Raw genomic sequence first — 19,916 nt, forward strand, 5'->3', positions numbered from 1 at the left:
CCACTTCCTGGTCCACCACACTTACCTCTTCTACTCTTCCTTCTCTCTCATTTTCTTCATTCATCAACTTCTCAAAGTATTCTTTCCATCTATTCGGCACACTACTGGCACCAGTCAATACATTTCCGTCTCTATTCTTAATCACCCTTACCTGCTGCACATCCTTCCCATCTCTATCCCTGCCTCCTTCTTTCGTGTCCAACCTGGTGTACATGTCGCCATATGCCTCTTGTTAAGCCTTTGCCACCTCTACCTTTGCCTTACATCGCATCTCACTGTATTCCTTTCGCCTCCCCTCGGTCTTATCCATGTCCGACTTCTTTGCTAACCTCTTTCCTTGTGTGATTTCCTGTACAGTACTTTGGAGTTCCACAACCAAGTCTCCTCCCCTTTCCTACCAGAAGACACACCAGGTACTCTCTATTCCTGTCTCTATGATCACCTTGCCTGAAGGGGTCCAGTCTTTGGGGAGCTCCGCCTGTCAACCGAGAGCCTGTCTTATATATCTTCCTAAATAGCCACACAACAGTCGTCCTTTCTCAGCATCCACCACATTCACCTTCCACTCGCAGTAGCTGAATTTGCACTGGCGCCATGCAGATCAACGACATTGTTAACCCGGTCCACGACTGATCCAGTATGGGATTCTTAGATGAACGCTCATATTTGTTTGGCAAAGTTTGAAGCCGGATGCGCTTCCTGATGTAACTCTCCATATTTATATAGGCTTGGGACGTGTCTGCAATTTGCGCTGGCTTGTGCCGTAGGACTGGACTTCACTACACATGTAGAAGAAAAACATTTTGTAAAAAGGTTTTCGACTGTACTATGGTAACAAATCCATCCAATACAATCCATCGCCATCCCCTCCTCCCCAAAGCAATAAACACAACAAGCGCATGGAAATATCTTGACACATTTTATTCCTAAAACAGAAGCCATAGCATCAACTGCCGGCATGGCATTCATATATATATAATTATCTATATAGACTTCAATTTGGTTTTTGTCTAAATGTGTCGTATAAAATACTATATACAACAATGTACCTCTTTATTAGAACACAGTGAAGAATTGCTGTACAATTCCTATGTAGCTACAGCTTTGCTGCAAGTCTTAATTCTCCACTTCTGTACATTGTGACAATACAAATAGTCTTTTTCTCCATTACAAAAAAATAATACTCTGAATGCAACCTACTGGAACCTTTCATTTTTCTGCAATAGTTTATCTGTTTTATATAAGATGATTACATATATCTTCAACCAATTGCTTTAAAGCAAGAAGGTGGTATAAACCTTCTCCATTTATATATATATATATATATTTATAAAATAGGATAAGAAAAAATACATTTAAAAACTAAATAAATAAGATGGATGCAGACTTTTCATTTGTATCCAATTTCATCAAAAGAAATAAAAGGCAATTTGATATTATGAAACCAAAAATTAATTCTAAAATTTATTACCTTGATCCAATACGTCCCTTTATGTTTTTTTTTTTTCCTGATACTCTTTCCAAATATAGACTGGCCATTGCGTGTGCTGTCATGTTCGACTCCAATATGACAAGACATACGTCACTACCTCACATTCATTTACGCCGATCTCCCCGATCATCTTGATTTATACCCGCGTTTGCATGCCTTTGAACCAAGTGGACGATCATCAAAACGAAATCCTGGAATGAGATCTAACGCTGTGCTCTAGTCGGGTGTGACGACAACCCCTTCGGAGGTGTCACTTTACACTTGTCTTCTTGAAATGTCTCTCCTGTGAGCAGCTACAACATGTTCGTGATGTAGTTGTACATCTGGTTCAGCACCACAAAGTGAACGGGCAGGCATGATCGTCGGTCCTGTGTTGCCGGGTCACATGTCAGCCAGGAGAGGGCGTTGTACTGCTCCAGCACAAATCTATCAAGAGTGCATCATACAAATTACATTCAATTTTTGGTCATACAAAGCACTGCTATACATTATAACCGTTAATTCAAGTACTCAATAGCTAATCATAATAAAAAAAATTTTAGATCCCAAGAATCAGTGGCTAAAGTATCCTACTCATGCTATACTCAATTACAGGAAGAAAAACATCTCCATCCATCCATCCATCCATCCATCCATCCATCCATCCATCCATCCATCCATCATCCATCCATCCATTTTCATCTTTTGGGGTGTTTTCATCCATTTATCCATTTTCTTAGCCACTTATCCTCACGAGGGTCACGGGAGTGCTGGAGCCTATCCCAGCTGTCAACGGGCAGGAGGCAGGGTATACCCTGAACTAGTTGCCAACCAATCACAGGGCACATGGAGACAGACAACAGTTGCACTCACTGTCACACGTAAGGTCAATTTAGAGTGTCCAATTTATGTTGCATGATTTTAGGGTGTGGGAGGAAACCGGAGTGCCCGGAGAAAACCAACGCAGGCATTGGGAGAACATGCCAACTCCAGACAGGCGGGGCCGGGATTGAATGAGGGTGCTTAGAACTGTGAGGCCAACGCTTTCCAGCTGTTACCTGTTTTATTTGTCAGATCTTCCACAGAGGCTGAAAAAACTAACAAGCCTTCTTTGACGAAAGAGTAGAAAGTGCATGCATACTTTCAAAAGTAGTATGAGTAAGAGTAAAAACTATATACTAAATTTAAACTTAATTGTACAAACTATTCCTAAAATACTCAAGTAAAAATACCGGAAAAATCTACTGAAGTATCCAAGAGTAGTTGTGCTTTGTCACTTCCCACCATTACCAAGAATACCACAGTGCAATTGCAACAGCATGTGTTTTGGTCGTTGTTTACCTGAGTACATCTGAGGTCTGATTGGAGTCAAGAGGGTGGGAGTGTTTGCTGTGCAGTAGCTCATCTGACTGCACTGAAGACACATGGAGGTGCAAAGAGGCCTGAGTGTGGGTAGGAGAGAGAGAGAGAGAGAGAAGCTGATTTGATGCAATGTGCTAAATTTGCTTTTCTTTGTACTATTTATTGACTTACTGATCCTTTTAAGTTACAGTTTACTTTATTTTACTTGTGTTCATCTAATATTTTGGCATGATTTGATTAACCAGAACCTGAAATTAATACTTTTGAATCTAACAAAAACAAACATTATTATCTTTGCGGAGGCATGATTTTTAAAATATTAGTCAAATTTGATCTTAAACTGCTTTGCACAGTGACTTTATTTCTAACACATTTTCAGATATCCCTTTGTGCAAAATTAAGTAAAAGGATATTTGTATGGGCGAGCAGAACCTCAGTACCTTGAGGAAGAGTGGACACTGGTTCTGAGCCTGTGGACAGGCTGACCAGAACCAGTCAGGCAGTGGGCCAGCTTTCGCTGTAGACACAAAGTAGCCGAGAGCAAGGGGTTGCTGCAAGAGGTTTGCCACCTCCTCGCGAGATTCCATGCGGTCTGCACTCTGGCCCTGCAAAACATATGCTAGGTTAGTTTTATGGAGATGATGTGCGGTGTACAAATTGAGATTTAACAAAATAAATGGGATGTTATAAGGTGTCCTCAATTTACAACAGTCCAGACATATGAGGATACGGGGCTACAAATGGCGCAGAATGAACTAGTTTTCGTAAGAACATCCAGTCATGAAGCAGAGGACTCAGTTACCGGTGTGCTGTTTTTCACTAGTTGCCCTAAAACTGCATTTTACAAAAATATTTACAGTGTTCCGATGGATATTGGCAATTCCCCTACATGCAAATTTATCCATAAATTGACTCAAAAAAAACAAAACAACATAACCCAAAACATATCGAAGAAAAGTGTGTTCCGCTGTGTTGTTGCATATGTAGGCAATGATAAAAAAAATTTGGGAGCATCAATTAGTCTTAGATTTTAACTATTCGCAACATGGCTTGGGCCTGATCCCCTGCAAACTGTGGTGCAACAATGAACTGTAATTTTGACTTTGCTACTGGGTTAAAATAGGGAGCGTAGCCTATTGATAAATTACCACATATTACGAATGACGCACAAATTTGGGTTTCGTCACCATTGTAGGAATGGACACCTATTACTAAAATGTAACATAGCAAGAAAGATTCAAGAGTCTTACCTTACTGTCATCACCGCCATGGTGGTAATGGGATCCGGGGGAATGCACTGGAGAAGTGTTGGGTGAGATGTTAATGATATCAGGATCCACCAATTCGTTCTCTGGGTCCAGCAGATCAAAGATACCCATACCATCAGATCCATCTAAGTGAAATAGAAGAAAAATGAGGTCCCATTTCCTCTTCAATCAAAAATGTAATTGAAAGGTAATTGTTTAGAATGTACATTGAGTCTTTTAGTGAACAGCAAAGTGCTTCTGACCTGTGGAAGCATTAAGAATGTCGATGTTGGTGTCTATGTTGGTGTAATTCGAGCTGGCCACTTGGACAAAGGCAGAAGTGGGGAAGACTAGGATGTGGGTACATGAGGTGTCCTGAGGCGTGTTCAGCTGTGGCGTCTGCATGTTCAAGGTGGTGCTGCGGCCAAACACTGAGCCTGTCGACACAGAGTCTAATGGGAGAGAGATACAGATCGGTTCTTAAAGAGAGCAATAAGAGCACAACAGTATAAAACAATGGAAGGTAACAGGTAAACTGCTTGCAGATAAACATATACAAATGTGTATGCATGTTTAGATTGTGTGACTACGGCTCCTGTGACAATTTGTTTTCAAGTGACTAATAACATGAGGAGGAAATCAGTCCAATTACATCTTATTCAATATGTATATACATGATATTATATATGATATATATACACACACCTATATATATATATATATTATATATGAGATATATAAACAATGTATATGCATTCTGGATTTGCGCTGCTGAAATGCCCCAACGCACAAGTCCATTAGCTAAACCTCTAATTTTTAAGTCTACCAAGACAAAAATGCTCATTATATCGTAACATCATAAGACAAGGATTCATCTAAAAACATGCAACGTTGTGGTTATATTTTTCTAGTACTATACTGCATTACATGAGGAGCTAAATATAAGAAACATTTCTTCTAATTAAGCAATGCTGTTAGCGACCACTGCACCCTACAACCACAATAATAAACTCATTATTTAGTCTTTGATTTTGTTGTTGGGGGGGGGGGGGGAAATCAGAACATTCTGGCACTCAACTTGCACAAATACACTGTATCATGTACTGGCATAACACTGACATATACACATACATATACACCCAGACTCGATTACCACCAGGTTTGCTGCATAAAGAAATCAGTCAAAGAGTACCCATCAGGTAGTGAAAGAGGCTATAAGAGCTCAAATGAAACCTGTCATGCCACGACCTAAAAAAGTTCAAGAACAAATGAAAAACAAAGTTAAAAGAGAAAGAGGTAAGTTTCCAAAATCATTTCAAAGGCTTTGGGACTCCAGCAAATCACAGCCAGACCCATCAACCAAAAATGAAGAAAACTGGGAACAGCGGTCAGCCTTCCCTTAAAAATACTCCAAGATTGTATGAGCAGATCTACAAAGTCACCAAAGAATCAAAAAATACTAAATCCAAAAAACAGCAGGCCTCAGTGGCCTTCAGTTGAGGTCAGTGTTCATGACGCAACCATAATAAAAGGCACTTGGGGAAAAATGGGATGACAATGAAGCTCCAAGATGAAAACTACTGCTGGGGGAAAAAAAAACTACCAATCTTCAAGATCCTCATGATTTATCAACAAAATTACACCACATTTGATGAAAAGAATGTCGTGCTACCAGTCAAAGATGGTGGTGGCAAAGTGATGGTCTGGGGTTGATTTTCTATTTCAGGACCTACACAACTTGTTGTTAATGGAACAACAAATTCTGATGTCTACCGGAAAATCCTGTAGGCAAATGTCTGGTCATCACCTTGTACCCTCGAGTTCAAGGGCTCTTGGCTAATGCCCAAGGTTAATGACCCAAAACCAGCAAGTCCACCTCCGAATGGCTATAAAAAAAAAAAAATTGATTGGCCAAGTCAAAGTCCAGACTTAAATTGAGTTGAGATGCTGTGGAATGATCTTGAATGGGCATGCCATGCTGGAAAACTCTTCAATATGTCAGTTCAAAAAATAATAATAATAATTGACATCAACAGCAAAGCGTTTATCACCAGTTGTTGCAAATGCTTGATTTCAGTTGTTGCTGTGATAGACTGCACAGCAGTAAGAAATTCAAGGTAGAAACTGCATTTTATAGTTACACTGATACTGACATATGTTGAACTTCAATATGATAAATGTACCAGCCAACGTCCCCCAAAAAACACCTAGAAGCGGTGAAATACTTTTTCATGGCGCTGTATATTATTGGTAAAGGATTTATAGCAACGACAGAGTAGGACATTCCATTTTAAAGTTTGCAACCTGATAATAATTAAAAAAAAAAAAAATCACTCTTTGAGAGGATATAGTACTTACTGTGTGTTACTATAAAACATAAGGTGTACAACTACCGAATGCACAACTGTGATTAATAAATCGATCCGTGAAATTTATCATAGAGTTTAGGAAGAAAACATAATATTTAATAACACCATTAAAAAGCTCCATACTCTTTGCTTTTTGTTGATTTCAAAACATGAAGCTAGCATATTAGTATAAGCTTTTCAACTTACCTCTATATTGTTGCTTTATAGAAACCCTTTCAATATACGACTGTCAACGTGAATGACGAAATGAAATGACGTATTTTTATGATGATGAATGATGGCAAACAATAAACCCAGGGTGGTTTATTGGACAATAAACCAAACACATTTCATATGCACAACGGTGATTTCGAATGACTGGAGGTTGGCACCAAACTTACATTTAATGGACATAAAAAACCCAAATCAAAAACAAAGGAGTCATATATTTGGACATATGCGGCTGACAATTGTATTTCATCTTGAGAGATTTTTAAAGACAGCCATCTTCATTCTGACAACCCTCAATCACACAACCCTGGTATGATGAACTGACAATCCCTCACTCGTTTCCCAAAGTAAACCCATCGATCAAGTTCTCTATCACACAGCATTGAGATCAATGGGGAGCCGAGAGGTAGTGCTTTATTAGCAAAAAGGTACACCATCATCCCTGCCATCAATCTCCTCTGGACTAGGAGGTGACAAGCATTGTGATGTGTTGCTGCCATCCATCACGTCGGACCCACACACGGACATAAACAAAAAAACCTACAGCGCAAGGCTGTAGAAGACAATCTGGATGAACAGTGTACACTGAAACAGATTAGTAAATTCATAGTCTGGGTCTTGCATGTACCTGGCATTATAATGAAGGAGCCCTGGGGCTCCATGGCAACTAAGCACACACTAAGGATGCTGGGAGTATCCGAGGCGGAGATGCCACACATTCGACACATTTCCTTCAGACGGCGACTCAGCGACTGAAGGTTTCTTCTGCTGAGCAATATACTCCAGTCTGGCATATTAGAAGAGGAGCACAAGAGTGTTGAATGAAGAATGACACACAGTACTGAATTTGCCACGTTAACATTCTTACCCTTTAACTCTCCGTGTCCTATCCTACCCAGCCGGCCAATTACCACTCTCCAAGGTACTGATGTCATTTGTACAAGTCCCAAGCACCAATCCCACAGCTTCTGCAGGCCAAGGCGCCGAACAGAACCCTTTTTTCTCCTGGCCCTGAGCAAAGTATGGAGACATGCGGAGTTATTTTTCAGTGTTCTTAAATGTCATACGAGAGTAAACAAATAGCAGTTTTTGTCAAAACTCATATTTCTCAAGAATGTATGCAGTAAGACTGATTGATAGCAATGTACTCTTCTCCTTCAGATAAAAAGGCTTTTTTGACAAGTGGTTTGACGCAATTGATAGGGAAAATCACGATTAAAATAAAACTGACAATGAGTGGGGGCCAACCGACATGGATTTTTTTTTTGGAGGCTGATGCCAATTCTGATAGTCGCAGAATACAATTCTGATAAGGTCACTGATGGTGTCGTGGTACACACGCCTGACTTTGGTGCGGGCAGCGACGGATCAATTCTCCCTCAGTGATGGTGTCGATATCTGCCCTGAGACTGACTGGCGATCAGTTTGGGTTGTAGTCTGTCTTTCGCCCGAAGCTAGCTGGGATAGCCTTGAGCTTTCCTGCGACCCTTGTGAGGATAAGCGGCTTGGATAATGACATGACATGACAATTCTGATAAACTAAGTGATTAAAATAAAAAATGTGAAGGATAAAATATCTTCTTTGGCCCTTTAACAAATACAACAATAACAATATGAAATACCAGCAGAAAATCTGACTGTTTTACAAGATTGTCATTTGTGTAACTTTGGGAAAATTTGGCAAAAATCTGCATTCTTTGAATGTCATTATGTTATAATGTGTTAAGGAGACATATGTTCCAAATCAACCTTTTCTAGTATTTGGGATGTAACAATCTAGGCTGTCTCGGTAAATGTGAAATCTGAATTAAAATCGCTCACACATTCTTTAAGTCCAAACCTTCTTCTGTTGAGAGGACTGAAAGGGGGTCATTCAAATTTCTTGACCTTATCTACATCACTACACGGAAGATGTCCGCCTTCCCTTTCTGCTCCCGGCCGGGCCAGCGTGCTCTCACAAATGGGTTTTCTACACGGAGGCAATCAATCCGAGGAAAAGGGGCACTCGCAACCAAATCGGGACTAAACTGGGTCAAACAGAAGTGGTTTTTCTAGACACCCGTATGACACAACCAAGGTGTTTTGTTTTAATGAAATTGACGCTTTTATACAAAGTGCTTGTTAAAGAGTCACTATAGAGGTCTAATTAGCCCAAAATACGGGACCCTTTGTTCTACCTGTTTGGAACATCGATGTTGATGATGCAAGTCTCCAGGAGTTCCCCATACTGGTCAGTGCATGTGGCAAGGAGCCAGCGCTGATCATGGGAGAGACAGTATCCCACAAACAGCACATTGTATTGCTGTGACGCCTCCCCAAAAGCCTCCCCGAGCTCAGTCTGCTTGTCTTTAACTGGTGCAAGGATGAATGGAGGAGTGTACAGACGCACACACTCCGGTCTCTGCACAAAGGCAGGATAGAGCAAAGAAAAAAAAAAATCGTCAGTGAGCATGAAGATATTTTGCTGTGCTCGGCTGGCAACAGGAAAATTCACATCATGCCATTTATGTAACATGTTACCCAGCAAGGCAGATCCAACTTTGCAAGCACATTAAAGGCAAAATGTAGAAATCGCTCAAAGAAAGGAACTCAACTGAATTGGAGCCTGAATTAAAGCGCGCCTTTGTTTAAAGCTGAAATCAAGACCTCATTTAGGAGTTTTTGTGACGAAAGCCAAGCCGATAATGGAAAGAATACACGGGTAGCAGAAGGTTAAACGTTTGCGCTGTCTTGCGCCAGCAAATAAAAACGACGTTGAGCTTCAATATTTTTGGTTTTTAGGAACTACACGTAACAGACTGCAGACAGCAGGCTGCACACAGCTTGGGTTAAAGGATCATTTCACTTTAGGCAATGTCTCCACAGAAATAAAAACTTTGCAGCCACAATGTTATTTCAATTAACGTCCCAGTGCCATCGACCATGAGCGCAATAACTTTATTTGGAATTCTAATACAAATAATACAATCTGAAAATATATTTGTTTTACCTCTGAGCTTTTAAGTGCAGTGTCGATGGCTAAACCTGGGCCAAAGCCTGTCAGAGACTTGACGTTGGTGGAAATGGGCAGAGGACGTCTGCACTGAGCGAAGACGGAGAAGGCTAAAGACTTGAGGTGCTGAACATATATATGGCGGTCTTCACCTCTCACAGGCTGAAGCAGATACTGGCAGGGGACAATCTAGAAGATTGTGCATAAAAGCAAAGCTTTGTAACTCCATATTAAAAATGGGCATCTACTCCTAAAGTCATCAAATGTAAATTTCAGATACAAAACATGACTATGTCAGTGCTTTCTTGTGAAGAGAGATTCCTCAAACAATCTGTTGTCAGTAAATGTGGGTCATTTTTACCCCAAAACCCCAAAAACAGTTTAGGGAAGAGAAAATGGTTTTGTGTTGCCAGAGCTGATAATACTTGATATAGCTCATCAATTTATCAACATTATCAGCATCGGTATCTTTCACACATGACAGCAACCCAGAGGAAAAAAAACGTTTTAATGGGCAGTGTGAAAGCAGCTACTGACTGAGTCAAAAAAATGATAAATGATAGTCTGATTGCGCATTTTCATCTTTCTCATCCTCCTTTATATTCATAACTGCACTACTCATAATCAGACCTTTACAGTAATAAATAGTTCAAGAAATCTACTAATTTCTTTGCAAATACATGTGGATTACAGTTGAGATTTACTGTGAGCGAGTAACTGATTAGCAAAAAATAAGGCTTGTAAAGAGCAACAAGAGAAATCATTCTCCTCACTGAGAATTAATTCTGATCCTTTAGTGCTCTTTAAGCTATTGGATTGCTTTATGCTGTTTAAGGAAAAGCATTATTCCATTGATATGGAATACCTGATTTTTTGCAAAGGACAATACGGGTAATGGTAATTGATAATATCTGATGGACTGATCTTGAGGATGATCAGGAAGTTAACTCACCTGTACAAAAATAGAATTGCGGATATGTGCAGGGAGCAATTGAAGCATCTCAAGGTAGCAGCGTAACAAACCAAGCGTCCACACACTAGAGTGGGCCGCTACTGGCCCCGGGACACCTTCAGAATCCTCATAGCTAAAGGGGTCCACGATGTAAACAATAATGGCAGGAGGATAGGTGATAGCGTGGGAATCGCCATCTGTGGGCACGCCAATCTTGTCACGCTCCAAAGTGCTGTGGGCATCACACAAATTCAATTCACTGAACAAGTCTCGTACAGTATTTCATTATTTCAGTCAAGATTTTTGGAAGAGAACCGGTGAAATATGACTAACGCTTATGAAGTGATGCGGCGCGTGCTCGTGTGGCATACTAGACCTTTCTGGGGGCTCTGTGGGGGTCTGGCTGTTTGAGTTGTCCAGAGAGGCGCTAGTATTCTGGGTTCCTGCCTGCTGTCCCACTAGTCCACACTGAGGGCCACCTCCCTGGCTTTGGCTGACCATGCTTCCAAAGGGGGTAAATGAGCTTGCCTTAGCAGACTGCATACCACTGCCAGGCTGTCCGGATGATGTCACCAGGCTGTTGCATGATACAGAGGCGCTGTTGCTGTTGCTGTTGGAGACCGAGGAGTTGTACATTGCACCCTGCTGGCCAGCTGAGCTGGAGGCAGATCCCGTCAAGGGCGTAGATAATGGCTGGTTGGATAACGATGGGGGACTGGGTTGTGTGAGGAGAGAACTATCCAACAGTTGTGATGCGAGGTATGGAGCTAAAAAGACAAAAATGGATACATTATTGGATGAATAATGTTACACTCAGAAGAGAATAAAATCTCCTCCACTGAAACTCTGTTTTCAAATTTATTTCTGCACATTTTCAATTCACCAAGGCTCTCTTGCCACCCTTTTTGCAACAAGTAGAGAGAGGGGTCAAGAAATGTCGGAATAAAGAGCCGACGAAGCCAACAAGAACAGCAGAACAAAAAGTGTCAATTTACCGAGGTTGTGGCGACACACTTGTGCATAGAGTTTGAGCTTAGTGAAGGCATCGTCGTTGCTGCTGGGAGCCTTGAGGAACCAGTCGCTAATAGGCTGATCCACGAGGTTTTTGGGTCCACTGCCACCGACGAGGACAATGCCATCGGGATAACCTTTGGATATGGGGCGATGCTTACCAAGTCGACATGACTATGGAAAAATATAGGAAGCAAAATATAAGGTCTTTAATTAAAGTTACAGTGGGGATGAAACTAGGAAAACTAGCAAAACAAAGGAAAATCTAGTATGAGTGAAGTTATTATTACGAAACTGAGTCAAACATTTAGATACCCCATTATGAAAAGAGCATTTCTGAGCAGATAACATTACAAAATGAGCAGCGTACGCATATGAATATCAGAGTTGAGAGTGTATTGTAGTGGTCCAATGGAGTCGCTTTTAAATTATACACACTGATAACAGCAAGAGGGAAGGATCATCATCATCATCACTACTTCTGGCACCTGTGGGTGCCACACCCTGTTGCTTAAAAAGCAACAGTGTGCTGTGTGGTTTTACGTGAGGTGGTCATGAGGGACGAGAGCTGAGACGCCAACTAGTTTGCTTATGCAACGTTTGTCTGCAGTCCCATCTGACCACAGCATACAAGATGGATGATGCTAGCACTGGGTCGAAGTAGGACCATGTGATCTAAGTCGGTGAAGATATTAGATCTAATATAACGTGTTATTTTTGTCTTCGCAGGACAGATTTTAGTATTCTACCGGTAATGCTGACTAAGAACAAATTGTTGGCCTGATTATTTAGACTGAATGAGTTATTCATACTGGGAGAATTTAAGAGCAAATCAAGAAAAGGAAAGGAAACAATCTGCGCAAATTGTCCAGCATGTTCCAGACAAGGTAAAATCTTTTAAATGTGTCATGTTCTGACATGGAGAGCTACTGATGTTTGCAAATCCCAAACAAGCTGGCTACCAGATTGCGCAATGGATTACAAAATAAGGACAAGTTTTAAATTTAGACCAAAGGTTGGATGACAATCTTAATTGAGAATGATTTTTTTTTTTTCATTATGTTATTTATTTCATTTTTTCAAGTGTCAATGAATTATTAATTGAGTCCAGACTTCAACCCTAACAATAATTGGCATGTTCTGGGAAACACATCAACACGATAAGATCCTAGTGAAAAATTAAATGACAAAAACAAAAGTTGATGCATTGTATTACCAGTACAGTAGTTTATAAAAACAATGACTAGTTTGACTTTATAGAGATGGGAAACTCCATTTTTTTTTTGTACAACAGCGAGAAGCATGAAAAGAGATTAGTAAATAAATGTTTCTCGTATAAACACAATAGCGTTTCATCTTTCTCTACCTCATAAACAGCTGTGAGGTCCCTGAAGAGGCTCTTTGCACCGCTGAGAAGAGCCTCGTTGTCAGGACAGACAACCAAATACCCGACGTCCCGCTGGGAGCCAAAGGGATCCAGCAGCAGCTTCTCCCAGTATGGTAAACAAAAGGGAGATAGCACCACAAAGTCATACTCATAACCCACTAGGAAAGTGGGGATGGGCAGTGGCTCAGGGGACTCATCTGTGCCTGCGACAGCGAAACAGGATAGACGAATCACCAAAGAGAGAAGGAAAAAAACCAATGAGAGTGTGACAATTTACCAGCTTTCTATTTTATTCCCTCACGTGAATCAGTTTAGAAAGTCACATTTAGGAATGGGAATGACTTGATCATTAAGTCAAAATGAATGCCCTTTGCCCCTTGCAACCAGACTCGAAAGACGTTGTGTTACAAGACAATGTAGACCTGTAGTATGGGATAACTGCTGTGCAACATTATTATCCTGAATCAGACATTGGCACTGAAACAGTAACTCAGAGCATGGGGAAAAAAAAAGAGATTCACCCAACCAGATCGTTCATTTTCTCCAAAAGCTACTTAATCCATTCCAACAAACACTAGTTGGAAACACAAGTTCACGAACAGCAAATTTTCAAACACATCCAACTCAATTGTCATATTAGCAGGCATAATATTGGTATCATATATTTAATTACGCAAACGACAGACAACCATTTACACCGCTGGGCACAATGGGTGTCAAATAATACAGTGGTCACTGTGGTACGGAGTATTACCAGTACAGTATTAAATTGCTCTCACTTGTGTATTGGATAAAATTTGATTTGCACTATGTGTCATGTCTTACTTCAGCAGACTTCTGAATGAGTGTGTGCGCATGTAAAACAACAACAAAACCGGATGCTTATTGTCCTTTCACTCATAATTGTATTACATTTAGATTTATTTGTATTATTTATTTCACCAATGAAGACTTGTCTCATTTTTCCCGCAATTTTACATAAACTCCAGCACTATAATAAAGTGTGACTGGAGTAACTGTTGTTGCTTTTGAGACTTCCTTTTTCACAGTATATGGACAATGGCGGTGCATATTGGTAACAGGTAGGTGAAGAGGGGCATACTATTTTTGGAGGACTTGAAGGTTGATTGCTCAGTGCCTGAGGTTGTGGTGGCTTTCAGCAACCTTAAAGTCTTGTTACAGTAATATTTCCTCTTTAAATAAATTAAATATACGCTTAACAGCAGGATGCTGCTTTTAATAAATGGCAGTCCAAAAACTTGGTTCCAAGAGTCAAGATTCCTAGCATAATTTCGGCATTACATTCCTTAGGAATAACTACTATTCATCATCACAATGACTCATTTACCGTATGAGCCCCGTCCAGCCATCTTGTGAAACTGCTGCCAGGTAAGTGGGCCCTGAACACCCCATGACCGCACAGTCCTTTTCTTCTGGATGGCATCTTGGAGCACAGGCTGAAGGGACATCAAAACTCGGAGCACATCCTGAGAGCACAGCGCACTAACATCCACTGCTGTGGAACAGAGAAAAATCAGGACAATTCTTCTTTTGGACAAAAAAAAAAAAAAAAATCAAGCAAAATATGTGTTGCTATTCGATCACGCAAACAATTTACAATGTCTTACCATTTTTTCTGGACCAGTGATGCAGACAAGTGCTTTTCACGAGCGCCTCATCCACCTTTCCACCAGACATGTTGTCCATGAACTGCCTGCCGTGCTCCAGGGCCATGTAGCAGTCACTGTGAAAATCCCTCTCTTCCACACGAACACAGGGTGGCACAGGGCCCCCCTTCACTCCACGTGTGACTATGTCATCCAGGCCCAAAACAGGTGAAAAAGGGTTGGTACACTGATCCTGCAGTAGCAGAATCAGTTCATCCGGGACACCGTCTCCCCTCCCAATTGCGCTTCTATCCAGTGAGGAGAGCCGCAGCTCCTCAAAACGTCTTTCTGCCTCGCGACTGATGTCAGAACCACGGCCGATGATATCCAGCTCATCCTCTAGGAAGAGGCCTGAGCCATTGCCATACCGCCTGTTGACGACAGCACTGAACCCGCAGCTGCAGGCTTCCTGGGCCTCGCTGATGGGGTCACTGAGGTACACGCCGACGTCTGCTCCTTTGATGTTCATGTTACATACGCAGATGCAGCAACTGTCAAAGTTGCAGTCCTTGAAGAGGTTCATGACTGATTCAGAGAGAATGAGGGTGACGTAGAGGCTATGAGCCTCTGGGATGGAAGGAACGGTGGCCGGTTCCACTGAGTTTAGCGGACGGCAGGTAGAGGGCGTGGAGGCTGGTGAGTAAAGGTCCGAGTTTTCATACTTGAGAGAGCCCTGAACACTCGAGGGGCCTCGAGGTGTACGTGGCGTGCGTGGCGTACGTGGGGTAGGGGCTGAAAAACGTGGGGTGGCGGGGGAAGGCAGGATACCAGTGCCGCTGTTACTTGGTGGAGCGCTGTTGGACATGAAGGGTGTGTGAGTTTGCGGGGTGTAGGTCTGGTTGTAGTCCTGGTCCATAGCGCTTCCCACACTTGGGATGTTACTGGGAGAAGAGAGAGAGAAAAGGGTTCTATGAAAATTGTAACCCAGCTGATAAGGTGTTTAGCAAAATGGAAAGTAATGAAAGGTAATGCAGGCAATTATATTGCTATTTTAGAACATTATATATAGTACAGTGGATAACATTTATTTGCCCATTTCTCTTAAACAGACCATCTGGCATCATGAAGCAGAATGCAGAATTTCAGTGAGCTTCCATATCATTCTGAACAGAATTGAGATACATATATTTCATATTGATACAGTAATTTGAGCCTCTCGGTGGAATTCCCATTAATCGATCATAAGATTCAACTGCTAAAACATTATTTTATGTTTCAGGAATGGAAGTTAATAGTTTTAACATTTGAACCAAATGTGGATTTGGACGTTCTCCACGTGGACGCATGAATGTGAGTGTGAATATTTGCTTGTCTGTATGTGCGCAGTTACTGACTGGCTACTAGTGCAGGGTATTTGTCAAATACTTGTTTCTCATGTAGATGAGTACACGAAAGACAAGACAATGTAAATGTAAAATATTTGCAGCTAGAAAACACATTCCATGGTTCAAAAGTTTCCAACATGTTGAAAAATGACATATTTTTTAAAAGCATATATAAGCATGTTTTTGTCATGTCAGAGGTGAAAGGATGTGAAAATTATTCATCTTAATTCAGTGTTCCTTAGCGACAATTCAAGTCATAAATCGCTTTGAAAACTAGTCGGTAGAGAAATCACAAAAGTCAAAGTCTACATATCAATAAGTTGGTAACACTGATTACTGTGCTTTTGGCAAACTAGCTCCCATATGTTATTGCAAGCAGCGCAAGTCAGCGTAGTCCCCCTGAGAACTATGGAAGCCGCCACACAAAACTAAAAAAAAAATTATAAAATACCCGAGAAATATGTTCTGTGAGAGATGTTCTATAAACATTTCCTCAAGTGCCCCTCTGAGGTAAGGCTTATTTTTTGGCTGGCGACCAACTGTGAGGAAGCTGTTGGAGAGTGAGGGAGCTCATTGTTTCCCCCAGCTGTATGTAGAGCAACAACATCTGGCACCGGCCCGTTCCAAGGAAGTCCCAGCATTACCGCAGCCAGGACACGTTCACGACGGGACATGATCTCAAAGGCAGCACCTACACATTGTTACAAGATTGTTAGGTATGATTATTTGGCTGCTGGCCAGGTTGTTCAAAGTGCAGACATTTTCCTCTCCCTGCACAGCTCAGCAGAGGAGACCACTACAGGCGGTCCTTGGTTTACATTGGTACAAACAGTTGCTGTGAGAACGCCACACAGACTAATTTCTTTAGGTTGCCAGGTGGCACAAGAATGCATGCTCATTTACTGCTCATTTACTACTTTATTTTTATTCTATTTTTGGATATATTTGCACATGATATATATTGTATTAATTTATTTTTCGTCATTATTTTTATTGTATTGTGTATATACTGCATATGACCTTTTTGATTAGTGAAATGAAAATTACACTAATGTAGTTTAGTGATCGACAAATGCTATGGTAACTTGCATACACCTTTGGGTTACATGGGCACCATATAACGACATCACAAACGACGGCCCTGTGTACTCTAAAATTAGACAAATTTCTAGAAGTTATGAAACCAGAAGGGAAAAATTACGTTTTACACATAATACCCTATTGATAAACCAGAATATTACGGTTATGTTAAGTCCTGCTCTCAATATTTCCACAAACGTTGTTTATAAATAACAGATTTTATATTTCAACGCTACGCAATACCAAAGCAGAGCAAATTTATTTGTATAACGCATTTTATACACAAGGGAACTCAATGTCCTTTACATGATTAAAAGCATTCAAAACAATTAAAACAGCTTTTAGTGGAAGAAATAATCACTGAAAACTGGAAGTCCTCTAAAACGCATGAGGAAAAAAAAGGTTTTATTCTGGATTTGAAAACACTCACACTTGGGGCTGACGTCACCTCTGCTGGCATTTATACCTTTTTTTTTTTTAACAGCATATGCTGATTCACCATGGTTGCTTTGAACTCTCCACTCCATTATTAGACCTGAGTAAATCGATTCCAGATCCATACCAGGTGTGTATTCCATTAGCATTTCTTTCGTGTATTCAGGACCTAAACCATTTAGTGATTTATAGACCAGCAGCACAACTCTCAAATCTATTTTAAAACTGATTGGGAGTCAGTCCAAACACTTTAGAATTGGTGTTATATGCTCTTTTTTTCTGGTCACAATCCGAGCTTCAGCATTCTGAACGAGCTACAGCTGTTTAATGCTCTTTTTGGGGAGCCCAGTCAGAAAACCATTACAATAGTCAAGTCTACTTCAAATAAAACCACAGATGAGCTTCTCCTGGTCGGCTGGACGCATGCAAGCCTTCACTCTCGATATGTTCTTCCAGTTTTCGTAATTGATTTGATATGACTGTCGAAGGTCAGTTCGGAATCTATCAGAACACCAAGGTTTTCGGAGGTGGTCTTTGCTTTTTAAAGATAGTGAGTCCAGGTATTTACGAATAGCAATCAATTTTGTTGTGGTTTAGTTTAAGGAAATTTTGGCTCAGATATTTATCTGCTTCAGACAGTGGCACAATACCTCATTTGAACTGTAGTAATCTGGAGACACTTCTACATATAACTGTGTGTCATCTGAATAGTTATGACAGTCAAAACTAAAGTTCTGGAAAATTTGACCCAAGGGTAGCATATACAAGTTGAACAGAAGGGGTCCAAGAACTGACCCTTGTCACTGGTACTTGTTGAGATTAAGCACTTCGAATGGTTACAAAGTAGCTCATTTCCTCCAGGTAGGACCTGGACAATTTAAGGACCGTTCCATTTAGTTCTACCCATTTTTCCAAGCTGTTTAGCAGTATATTGCAATCTACGGGATCAAAACCTGTACTGAGATTCAGTATTTAGTCTTCAGTCATTATTCAATCTTATATCATTTAGCACTTTGATAAAAGCAGATTTTATACTGTGATAAGTTTGAAAACCGGATTGAAATTTGTCAAAAAGTCCATTTTAATCAAAGAACTTGCTGGGTTGATTAAAAATAACAACAATCTTGGCTATGAGAGGGAAATTAGAGATGGGTCTATATCTTGCTCACACGGAATCATCCAGTGCTCTGTTTTTTAGAAGAGGCTTAACAGCAGCTACTTTAAGAGCTTTAGGAAACTCCCAAGACTGAAGGGAGCTCTTGATTATTTGTTGTAAATCAGCTAGCACTGATTTCACAATAGTTTAGAAAAAGACAGATGCTTAGTCAAGACAAGTCGTTGATGGTTTCAGCTGCTGAACAGCTTTCTCTACAGTTTTGTGGTCAACTATATCAAATTCTGACATAGTAATAGAGCTTTCCCCGGGTGGCTTTTACTCAAAGTTCCCTGAAGCACCTGTGGTAGCTTTGCCTGGGAAATTGCACAGTCTTGATAACAAGTGTTTGGGGAGAGACGAATACAGTGCAATTCAAGTAAATTCAAATTGCACAGCAACACAACACATACCACATATTAGAAATAACCGATTAACATTCAATCCCACTCATGGCATTCATTTAAAAAAAAAAAAAATCTGCGTGATTCTATTTCGGATCAAGTGATCTAAGTGATTTGGATGATTGTGGTGACACAGATGGCAGTGGCTTGAGTCACAAAGACGGTTCACTGGGCGAGTAAGTCAATATGAGCAGTGACTAAAGTAACGGCTGCGTTTTAGATCTATGAAAAAGACATCATTGTGCATTCGAAGACTAGAATGCTGAGCTATTAGTGTGAGATGTGAATAACAATATAGCTAAGTGCTCCTCAGTTAACCGAGGTCAATTAGATTAAGATTAATCTAATACACCTTCTGTGTATGTATGTATTCATTCAGGTATGCATGCGAGGGTTGTCATGTGCAAAAATTATGATGATGCATAGGCTGGTACTCATCAAGCCTCACCTACAGGCTGGTACTGGTCAGTAGACCAAGGCGTTGAGAACCACTAATGTAATGATTTTTCTTTTATGTAGCATTTATGATGTTAAAATCTATTTTCCCTTGACTGCATTTATTTGATGTGCGCTTTCTTTCAAAGACTTTGGCAACAGCTACCCTGACAGTGAAAAGGTGCAGAAAATTGTAGGGTGTCTTTATAAATTTATAGTGCCAGTGTGAGAGACGCAACTTGCAATATCAAGACGTTGAACAGAAGGTGTTTTAAACAAAACAATATGCTAAACTGCGACATATGCTCTGCACACAAAAATCTGATCTGCGATACAATGTATTCATTATCATATCAAGGCGCTTCGGACTAGTTTGTATCCCTGCCTGAATGCATGTCGTCATTGTGTCCCAGAAA

General features: G+C 40.7%; 1 protein-coding gene across 3 annotated transcripts in view; it reads right to left on the reverse strand.

Annotated features, from left to right (window-relative positions):
- Positions 1-908: 908 nt before the first annotated feature.
- The window catches only part of med13a (mediator complex subunit 13a), a 103,612-nt gene continuing 84,604 nt past the window's right edge, over positions 909-19,916 (reverse strand). For all 3 annotated transcript variants that reach the window (XM_061802645.1, XM_061802646.1, XM_061802644.1), the window contains 15 exons: positions 14,630-15,549; positions 14,350-14,517; positions 12,981-13,204; positions 11,599-11,788; positions 10,980-11,370; positions 10,604-10,835; positions 9,649-9,840; positions 8,837-9,060; positions 7,528-7,670; positions 7,288-7,446; positions 4,344-4,532; positions 4,084-4,226; positions 3,274-3,438; positions 2,813-2,913; positions 909-1,918 (listed from right to left, as the gene is read on the reverse strand). In XM_061802645.1, coding sequence (XP_061658629.1) covers positions 1,786-1,918; positions 2,813-2,913; positions 3,274-3,438; positions 4,084-4,226; positions 4,344-4,532; positions 7,288-7,446; positions 7,528-7,670; positions 8,837-9,060; positions 9,649-9,840; positions 10,604-10,835; positions 10,980-11,370; positions 11,599-11,788; positions 12,981-13,204; positions 14,350-14,517; positions 14,630-15,549 — 3,574 coding nt within the window. In that variant the 3' untranslated portion in view covers positions 909-1,785. The remainder of the gene's footprint in view (positions 1,919-2,812; positions 2,914-3,273; positions 3,439-4,083; positions 4,227-4,343; positions 4,533-7,287; positions 7,447-7,527; positions 7,671-8,836; positions 9,061-9,648; positions 9,841-10,603; positions 10,836-10,979; positions 11,371-11,598; positions 11,789-12,980; positions 13,205-14,349; positions 14,518-14,629; positions 15,550-19,916) is intronic.

This window comes from Syngnathoides biaculeatus, chromosome 18 (assembly GCF_019802595.1).
Source record: "Syngnathoides biaculeatus isolate LvHL_M chromosome 18, ASM1980259v1, whole genome shotgun sequence".
In the NCBI taxonomy this organism is placed as follows: domain Eukaryota; kingdom Metazoa; phylum Chordata; class Actinopteri; order Syngnathiformes; family Syngnathidae; genus Syngnathoides; species Syngnathoides biaculeatus.